The 10,709-nt window shown below is 48.6% G+C and overlaps 1 protein-coding gene across 1 annotated transcript; it reads right to left on the reverse strand.

Annotated features, from left to right (window-relative positions):
* Positions 1 to 1,749: 1,749 nt before the first annotated feature.
* LOC133368747 (protein phosphatase 1 regulatory subunit 3C-like) lies at positions 1,750 to 6,768 on the reverse strand. The gene is given in 2 exon segments (XM_061593363.1): positions 1,750 to 2,374; positions 6,499 to 6,768. Coding segments are annotated over 2 exon segments (639 nt in total). The 5' UTR covers positions 6,513 to 6,768.
* Positions 6,769 to 10,709: the final 3,941 nt, after the last annotated feature.

The following is a 10,709-nucleotide window of genomic DNA, read 5'->3' on the forward strand; positions in this document are numbered from 1 at the left end:
AGGACTTTCCTTCCCTGCCAAAGACCCAGGAATTTCCAGCCCCCCCCGGACACTGCTGATGCAGTGTAGAGCTGACAGCCCCCTTGATGAGTTTTGCCATACTTCTGCCCAAGAGATTCTTCCCAGTCCTCGTGAGGTGCAGCCCATCTCTTGCCAACAGTCCCCCCTCCAAGAAGCTTAGACCATGGTCCTAGAATCCAATCCTCTCCTGTCGACACCATCCTGTCGACACCATTCGGGCAGGAGTCTTTTCCCAGTTCAGCTTGGAGATGCAGGGGATTGAACTGAGACCTTCTGCATGCAAAGGAGGTGCTGTGCTCTACTGCTGAGCTGCAGCCTTCCCTCTGGATCCAGTGAGCATCCCGTCCCGGGAGGTGGGGCAAGGCATGACAATGTTCCAATTCCTTGTCCTTTCTTCTATCAGTGCTGCTCACTCACTTGGAGAAGGGAGATGAACAGCAAGGAGAAGCATCGGAGCCAGGAGTCTCCCAGGATTGCCAGTTGGCCCCCCTACTTGGGTATGGGCCTTGGCAGCTGCCCAATAATGCCAAACCCTGGCACCAGCTCTGGCAACAAGCAGGGGAAGGGCTCCTCACCCATCTCTTGCTCATGCTCCTTTGCTTAAACCACTCTTTCTGACCCCCTTCCAGAGATGAGCAGCAGATTTCTATTCTAACATGCAGACCTGTCACCATCACATCCAGGGAATAAGTCCCTGATTCCTGAGCTTGCACCTGTATGTCCAGCAAGCAGAGTTAAAATCCAGTCTGTTTCCTTCCTTGGAGGCCCACATGGACTGCAAGGCATTTCAGGAATGCCTCCCTATGGCTACTTATGTGCACCACCTAAACCATTGCTTAATTCAAGGACAAGGGAGGTGGGTTGAGGTTACTGGCTGGATAACTCAGGCTCTACAGAAACTATATTTAGAAACAATTTGACATTTACATTAGTGCTGTGCAGTTCAGGATGCAAATGCAGGTGTACTGCAAAGTCAGTCTGGGTCAAGGAGACCTTCTCCCCAGGAGGTGTATGTAAGATTGCAGCTGCTAGGTGTTCAAAGCTTTTCTCATCCATAATCCTTACAACAACCTTGTAAGGTAGGTTAGAATTGTTATTAATATGGGGAGCCATGTGTGTGCATGTGCATGAGAGAGAGGTGGGATTGCCATCTAAAGCAGGGGTGGGAAACCGCAGGGCCAGAGCCTGAATGTGGCCCTCCAAGCGTCTCTATCTGGCCCTCAGAACTCTCCCCAGGCCAGAGCCTCTCCTTAGACACCACACTCCCTACCAGCCCTGTTTCACATCCACCTCGAGGATTTTTGCCTGGCTAGAATGTGTCCTTGAACTGCAATAATGTCTCTTGCTTCGCTGAATGGAGAATAAAGTAGGTTGAACTTGCATCGGTGCTTGTAGAAACTTCCCAGCACCCTTAAAAAATAAATATACTGCCTTCAAGTCGATTCCAACTTATGGCAACCCTATGAATAGGGTTTTCATGAGGCTGAGAGGCAGTGACTGGCCCAAGGTCACCCAGTGAGCTTCATGGCTATGTGGGGATTCGAACCCTGGTCTCCCAGGTCGTAGTCCAACACCTTAACCCAGCCTTTCCCAACCAGTGTGCCTCCAGATGTTGTTGGACCACAATTCCCATCTTTCCTGACCATTGGCAGTGCTGGTGGAGGCTGATGGGAGTTGTGGTCCAACAACATCTGGAGGCACACTGGTCGGGAAAGGCTGCCTTAACCACTACACCACACTGGTACACAGAGCACCCTCAATGTACTGGCAACAGATATCACGGAAGCTCCTCCAGGAGTCAAAGGTGATGCGGATGTACACTTTATTTTCAAAATGGATGTTTCTGACTTTGACAGTCCCAGAAAGAGACTTCTCCTGGATCAGGCAGTTCTCCAAGGAGACAAAACTGCTTTCCAAGTGACTGTGAAAGGCTAGATAGTCAGCAGAAGGTTGGGGAAAATCCAGGACATATTTTTTCATCTTGGGACGGGAGGCTCGTAGCTTGTTCTGGAAGCTGGTCACATCAGACAGAGCTTGGTTCAAATCGCACAGGTCCTCCTCAATCTTGGAGAAGATCTGGACAGCTGTTAATGAAAAGCCCTTCATGTCAGCAAAGACCACCTTTTTTTTCTTCCCCTGTCAGCCTTTGATGGCATCCTGTCTCTCGGCTTCTGGGCAGAGTTTGCTGCTCAAGCAAGGATGCAAAGACTGGTGCCCAAGGCCCTCCCGCAATTCCTCATAGGAATCCAGCAGCTTGCGAATGAGAGGGGTGTGGCTCAGGCAAAGCCTCATGGCCAGGTCGACTGGTGTGGCTTGGGGCACTATCGCCCGTGTGCTGAACACCTGAAAAAAGCTGAAGGCAGAAGGCAGAGTTAGCAGCTGTCTTGGAAGCACCTTGCATGCCTTTGGGCTGCTTCATGTGTGACATTTCCCCTCAACATGGAGATTATTAATATACACATACAGAAAAGACAGCAACATATAATGCATAATCATAGAATAGTAGAGTTGAAAGGGGCCTATGGGGCCATTTAGTTCAACCCCCTGCTCAATGCAGGAATCCAACTTAAAGCATACCCGACAGGTGCCTGTCCAGCTGCCTCTTGAATGCCTCCAGTGTTGGAGAGCCCACCTCACCCCCCTAGGTAATTGGTTTCATTGTCTTACCTCTCGTAACAGGAAGTTTTTCCTGATGTTCAGCCAAAATCTGGCTTCTTGCAACTTGAGTCCATTATTCCGTATCCTGCACTCTGGGATGACCAAGAAGAGATCCTGACCCACCTCTGTGTGACAACTTTTCAAGTACTTGAGTGTTATCACATCTCCCCTCAGTCTTCTCTTCTCCAGGCTAAACATGCCCAATGCTTTCAGTGTCTCCTCATAGGGCTTTGTTTCCAGTCCTCTGAGCATCCTCATTGCCCTCCTCTGAACCTGTTCTAGTTTGTGATCAGCCATTTCACTCTCATATCCATATCTGTAATTGGAGGCTGATCCATGCAAACTTTTCTGGTAGACATATACAGTATGTACTAAAATAAGTAATAAAATAACAGAGAGGCAAGTTTTTAACTACCTAGGGCCTCTCTTGACTGGATGTTTTGTTGTTGTTGCAGGTGTATTCCGTAACATGACATTGACATAATAAATAGTGCATTAGTAGTGGATTTATACTGGACCATCCACACATCATTCTGCCTTATTAGATGTTCTGCAATGCTTCCCCAATGTTACTGCATTGTTGCTATTGAGAGGGGTACTTCTGCACTATAATGCAATAAAACTGAGACCAGCACTATAATGCAACAAAACTGAGACCAAAACACCTGGAACATTTGCAGAATAAAAGGTTACAGGATTTCATCAGAAAGGTATGGCACATGAACTGATTGGAAACAGAGTACATCTACAGTTGCAAACAGAATTAAAAGCAGGATCACGTATAACTTCTCCTATGCCATTGTGACCATAAACCATGATGAATGCACAATAAAAAGGATGTCTGGATAGGCCCTGAGATTTCAACTAACATTTTAGGTTTACCCATATCCTGCATGGACCAGTTTTAACCAATGAGGCTGCAAGTTAAAGACGCACTTGTTTATTTTTGGAGGTTACTTTAGTTTTGATGTGTTGCTATGGGAAAGAATTAAAAATAAAATATTAAAAGAGTTTGCTTCTTACAGTAAGTGGTAGCTCTTTTTTAAATTTAACTACATCATCAGTTATCTTGTGCTTCTTTGTTCCTTCAGCATCTCTATTGGGACCTATCGGAGGGTGGTAACAAGAACCAGGGCCTTCTCAGTGGTGGCCCCCGAATTGTGGAACAGTCTCCCCGATGAGGTGCGCTTGGCGCCGACATTGTTATCCTTTCGGCGCCAAGTTAAAACCTTCCTCTTTTCCAAGGCTTTTAATTTAATTTAATTTAGTTTTAAAACCTGCTGTAATTGTTTTTAGATCTTTTATCTTTTGTATTTTTCATTGTATGTTATTGGATTTTATTGTATATACCTGTTTGCTTTCTTGTTCACCGCCCAGAGAGCTATGCTAGTCGGGCGGTATAGAAATTTAATAAATAAATAAATAAAATAAATTACAAGTAGCTTTGGATAATATGAAGATTTATTTCACTAACTAAATTAATTGGTCCAAAGGCAGGCCATTAAATCAGATGAATGTTCTTTAAATTGACTGGCAGCCTTACAAAACAGACATTTGAACTTGATAAAGGGGATCTGCTTTGTGGAGAATCTCAGTGGCAGGTTTGTAAAAGCAGAGCGCTCGTACAGGATTAGCCTAAAATATATTTTAATGCCTAAAGAGGGGAGGAAATCCAAATGTTGCTTCTCTCCTGCTGAATTAGCACAGGGCACAATTGACAGGAAAGTTCACCTGATGCAGACCCCATTGAAATGAGCAGGAGGAACTGCGACATGTTTCAGCAAGACTTCAGCATGTAAACTTTACTCTGTGATTATATCCTATGGTACAGATCTGTCAGGCTGTCCTTAAAGCCACCCAGAATTTCCCACTTGATCCAACACACCTTGCCTCATGCTTGGGGGGCAGTGGCGGCCGGTAGCTCCATGTCAGTGGGGCAGTGGAATCACCTCCAGGTTTTACTCTGAACTTTTAAGGAGCTTTGGACTAAAACCTGGAGCGAAATCTGTTGCCCCACTGACATGGAGCCACCAGCTGCCATTGCTTGGGGGGGCACCATCTGTAGACGCCAGCATTCTAGACACCCCACACAAGAGTTAGTGAAGAAGAGGAGTTTGACACCTGTTTCCTTCTTGGAAAACACTGATCTGGGCCAACAGACTGGAGGAAATGCTCAGGGAGAACGTCTTCTTTGCATGCCTAAGGCCCCAGGTCTAGTTTCTGGCATTTCGAGATAGGGCTGGGAGTGTCCCATGTCTGAAGCCCTGGAGAGCTGCTGCCAGCCAAAACAGACAATACTGCGCTAGATAGACCATGGGTCTGAGTCAGTAGAAGGCAGCTTCCACACTCCGATGCCTGCTTCAGAAGGCAGCCCCCACAGCCGCTACAGTTTTACGTGCCAGCAGTCAACAGCAGCAGCACCAGACCATCATTTGCACAACCTCCATGCCCAAACCACAGCCCTCCAATTGGGGCACACACACTGCCCCACAGAGTCACCTTCCCCCAAATCCACATGCACACATGAATCCAGGAAAGACTCCTGCCTGAAACCCTACTGCCAGTCAGTGCAGGCAATACTGAGCTATATGGACCAAGGGTCTGAGTTGGCACAAGCACCTTCTTATGCTCCTGTGGCAAGAAGAAAGAGCCAAGCCTTTCCTCCTCTTGGGGCTTCAACAGCTTCTCGATGCCCAGCAACCAGCCAATGAGGCTTTTCACAGCATGGAGAGAAGCCTCATCCCCTGCTAACATCTGCCCAGCAAGCCTCCATTCAAGGACACAGCTACAGGGTTCAGATGGGAAGTTGGCAACCCCATCACCCACCTCCTCATCTATGCCAGCCGCCTTAAGCCAAGCAAACGCTTCTTCTTGAATTCAGTTCCCAACCTGGTCAAGTCAAAGCAGACCAATTCCATCCTCTGCAGCCCGCCCCGCCACCTTTGGCATTCCAAGGCAAGAGGCCTGTGCCCAAGGGCAGTTATATGCTGAGACTCCAGGGCAGGGCCTCCCCCTCCCCGAGCCTCCAGTATTTCAGGGTCTCTCATTCCTCTCGCCTCCTGGCTGGACCTTCAGTTTACCTTGAGGCAGACGGACAGACAAATGACCAGCTGAAGTGGCCTTATACGAGACAGCTCGTTATTCATGATGCCAGCCTTTGCCAACCTGGAGTCCGCCAGATGGTTTAGACAGCTCTTATCAGCCCCAATCAGCACAGCTGGAGGGCACCAGGTTGGCAAAGGGCGATCTATGCACCAACCAGCAGCAGCTCTTCAGGGCTTTCTAGAGGGGTCTGTTTCCCAACCGTGCCTCCAGCTGCCAGGGTTTGAACTTGAGACTTTCTGGGATTATTCAGCTCAGTCTTGCACAAACTTGGCCCACTGAAATTACGAACCTACTTTAGTCATGCCTAGGAACTTCAGTGAATCTACTCTGAATAGGACTAGCATTGAATGCCACCCTCTGCACGCAAAACTGGGACTCGGCCACTAAGCTGTAGCCCCTGTCGCATGACAGGCAGGGCCCCTCCAATATTCACAGAAACCCAGAGCTGAGAAGGCGCCGCTTCTTATCAGTCTGCAACGTTAGGAGGAGTGAAGCCCCACATCTACTGAAATCCCCCTCTTTTGCAGCACTATGAGAGACTTTGCATTGCATCGCAGCCTCCGTTTATGAGCACCCAACGATCCAGATTGCACCAGCAGCGCTAATCGAAAGGGGGGCTGGGTGAAAAAAACTGGCACACCCCAGACTCCTCCCTTCCCCCCACCCCCCTTGTGCACGAGGGTCCCCTTCTCACGAGCGCCCCTATGCACTCACTCTCTGCAACTCATCGCGCCGGCTGCACACAGATCCTGCCCCGGATCGCCGGATCGAAGCGCTCAAGAAATCAATAAAGCCAGAAAGAGATTTGCATGGACACGCCCCTCAACCGATCCAAAACCTCCTACGCGCTCCTAAGAGTCGCTGTCCGGCTTGGCTTCTCCGTTCACTCCTTCACCCCTCCTTCCCACAAAGCACAGGAGGCCTGCCTTGGAAAAGAGAGGGTCGAGATAGGCTTTGGAGCCTGGTTTCCTAAGAACATAGGAAGCCGCCTTATACTGGATCAGTCCCTCGATCCGTCTAGCTCAATACTATCTGCGGATTGATTGGCAGCTGGTGCTCTCGGTTGCAGGCAGGAGTTTGTCCCAGCCCTACCTATCTGCGTCTGCGGCGGAATTGCTTTTATCTTTGCAAAAATAAATGTCAACATTTTTTTTAAAAAAATGTTTTTAAACCGTTTAAAAATGTTTTAAAATCTGTTTTGTTTTAATATATTTTAAAGTCTGTGTTCATGTTTTAAAGTGTTTTTAGTGCTTTTGTTTGCCGCCCTGGGCTCCTACTGGAAGGGCAGGATATAAATATAATTAATAAATAATACCTGGAGATTGAGCCTGGGATCTTCTCCATGCAAGGCAGATACTCTGACACTGAGCTGCTGCACCTCCCAGAACCACAGGGGGGTCTGGGGGCTAGGGGGGACCACTCCTCTAAAAGTTTCCTGTGCCCCCTTTTTTTTACAAAAATAAGTAATTAAATTTATTACAGAAACCATCCCCCCTTTTTATGGAGTCCACTTTGACCTTTTAGGCTGGCTACAGGCCTGGCACCTCCACCCCACTACAAAGGTTGTGAGAGAAAAGATACTGCCTCTGAACATGTGCAGAGTGCACTTCCTTAATCACTGGGGAACTTGCAATCAAGGCTCCCAAATGTGGCACTGGAGGAACAGTGTGTGTGCATGGGGGGAGAAAAACACACAAAGTCTTCTTCCACCTCACCAAAAAAGAGACCCTCCAGAGAATTTTCCGAAAGGGTAGCCTGTATGCTAGTCTCTTTTGCAAGTGTATTTTGGCAAAAGCTTTCATGGGCTAAGAACATTAGAAGAGCCTGTTGGATCAGACCAGTGACCCATCTAGACCAGCATCCTGTTCTCACAGCAGCCAGATGCCCATGGGAAGCCCGCAAGCCTGCATCTACATCTGATGCAGGAACAATTATCCTCCCTTTACAGGCATATTTTACACAAGGCTGGAGATGGAAGGAGTGTAGAAAGTTAGTTCCCAGGGAATTTTTAGACTCCAGGGCAGCACCTCTTCCTCGTACAGTGGTGTTGTGGTCCTGAGAGATCTGAGCTCTCAGCCATTGACTTGCTGAGCAGCTTGCTCTTTCCACCTCAGTTGCCCTTGCTGTGAAATGGGAGTAAGTGTAGCCTGCGTTGCAAAGCTGCCATGAGGCAAAGACGGGAAAGACCTCTTGGGTGTTTAAAGCTCCTATGAAAATAAGTAGCAGCGGGATCATGGCTTACTTGTGGGGCCAGCAGGATGCATTTATTATTCTTTGTATTATTCTGTACTAAATTTCTATCCTGCCCTTCCCCCCAAAGCAAACAGCTAAGCAGAAAACAACTAAAAATAAAAAAAGTCGGATGCTGGGGGTCAGAGGGAGCCTCCATAAGGGCAGTATCACCGGATCTGGAATAAGCAGCGATGGGTCTGATATTCAAGGCAGCGCACCCCCCTTCCGCCTAACTACTGACAAAAAGCCAGTTAGGTTTCCATCTTTCAAGAACTGTGCAAACTGGGAATTCAACTGGCAGAGCTTTCCTGTGTCATTTTGTATGGCGGGAAGAGCTCCTCCCCTGCCTTGCATGCAGCTGTTAAGAGACACATGAACCCTGCCACAAAGCAAAGGTGGCGATCTTACTTGGAAACTGTGTTGAAAATGGAAATGGACTGCCTTCAAGTAGAATCCCCACTTATGGTGACCCTATGAACAGGGTTTTCATGGTAAGTGGTATTCAGAGGGGGTTTACCATTGCCTCCCTCTGAGGCTGAGAGGCAGTGACTGGCCCAAGGTCACCCAGTGAGCTTCATGGCTGTGTGGGGATTCCAACCCTGGTCTCCCAGCTGATAGTCCAACACTCTAACCATTATGCCACACTGGCTCTCTGCACCACAGGGAGGGAAACCTCTTTTACCCCAAGGACAACTTTCTGCGGAGGGCGGGGCGCATGCCCATTCTGGGTGGCACTAGAGGCATAAGTGGGCAGGGCAACAGATGCAAGTCTTACCTTTGTGCAGTAGGTATATTGCAGCCATGCAAAAAGTCAGAGGTTCCAGACACCAACACATCTCTCCATCCAGGCAAGCGAGAGGCATCCTCACAATTTAAGGACCTATGCCAGCCGGGCAAAGTTGCTTGAGGAGAGTGTGGAGGAGGGCTGGTGAGAGGCATGGCCTGAGTGCTTGGAGGGCCAGGCAGAGAGGCCTGGAGGTTTCACACTCCAGTTGAGTGAGGAGAGTTCAATGGCAAAAGCTTGCCTGGCATAGAAGGGAATGGCCCACACAGAGTCCCAAAGGATTATAGCCCCAAGGTGGAGCATCTGTTTTGCCTGCAGAAGGTCCCAGCTTCAATTCCTGGCATCTCCAGATAGGGCTGGGAGACACGCCGGTCTGAAACCCTAGACAGCCCTGCCAGTCAGTGTAGACAAGATGGAGCTGGATGGACCATTGGCATGACTTGGTATAAGGCAGCTTCCTATATTCTTACTGAAATCAACCCTCCTCCCTCCCATGAAAACATGAGGGCTGGAATCTTGTCTGTTTTTAGGGGAACGACCATAGCTCTGGGATGGAGCTGTGAGCAGGGGGTTGGACTCGATGGCCTACAAGGCCCCTTCCAACTCTATGATTCTAGCTCATGCTCTGCATGCAGGTGCCAAGTTCAATCCCTGGCATCTCCAGGTAGAGACCCTGCTCTGAAACTCTCTAGAGCCACTGCCAGTCAGTGTAAACCACCATTCTTCAACCTTGGATCGCCAGATGTTGTTGGACTACAACTCCCATCATCCTTGGCCATTGTCTAAACTGTAGTCTGTGTCTGTGTTAGAATTGCTTTTAATTTTTTTTTAATGTTTTTAACCTTTTTTTTTTTTTAAAAGATGTTTTTAAAACTTTTTAAAAAAAATGTTTTTAACGTTTTGTTTTAATGTATTTTAAGGTCTTTTTATGATGATTTAAAGTGTTTTTAGCGTTTCTGTTTGTCGCCCTGGGCTGCTGCTGGGAGGAAGGGCGGATATAAATCAAATAATAAATAAATAAACAAACAAACATCTCGGAACCCAAGGTTGAAAAGCAGGGGTGCCAACAATACCAAGCTTGACGGCCCCCAATGGTCTGACCTGGTGGAAAGCAGCTTCCTACATTCAAAGCACTTCCCAGCCCTCCAGCAGGCCTTGGGTTGCAAAGTCCACGAATGCCCCTGCTTATTCAAATTAGCCTCTTGCTGGCTAACCCTTCAGAGAAGCAGCCCTGATGTGAACGCAGGAGACCCGGCTTCTAGAAACAGAGGCTTGTCACTCTCCTCCCCAGCATGCTCAGCCAGTGACTGACCACCCTGGGTCAGAGGGAGGCCAAATGCCAACCTGCAAGTGCAGATGGCCGATGCTTCCTAGCACCAAGTGGCAGTGCTGCTGAGAAGCTGCAAGCCACCACTGTGGCTCAGAGGAAGAGGGTAGGTAAAGCAAGTGGCAGTTGTTGCTCCTAGTTACCATTCAGGGAAGGGGCTGTAGCTCAGGGGTAGAACACCTGCTTTGTATGCAGAAGGATCCAGATTCAGCCTCTGGCGTCTCCAGGTGGCGCTGGGAAGGATCTCTGTACGAAGCCCTAGAGAGCCACTGCCACTTAGTGTAGACCAGGGAGGACTGGAAACCCCTGACTCTCCAGAGGTTGCTGGACTCTAACTTCCATCAGCCCCAGCCAGCATGGCAAATGGCCAAGGATGATGGGAACTGTAGTCCAACAACATATGGAGGGCCAAAGGTCCCCTACTCCAGATGCAGATCTCGTCAAGGTAAACATTGCAGGGTAATGTCTGATGGCACACAAGGCCACCACCTTGCTGAAGCTAAGCAGGTCTGGGTCTGATCAGTGCCTGGATGGGAGACCACAGGGAACCCACGTGTGTGCTACCTTGGATTCCTTGATGAA

This window comes from Rhineura floridana, chromosome 12 (assembly GCF_030035675.1).
Source record: "Rhineura floridana isolate rRhiFlo1 chromosome 12, rRhiFlo1.hap2, whole genome shotgun sequence".
In the NCBI taxonomy this organism is placed as follows: Eukaryota; Metazoa; Chordata; class Lepidosauria; order Squamata; family Rhineuridae; genus Rhineura; species Rhineura floridana.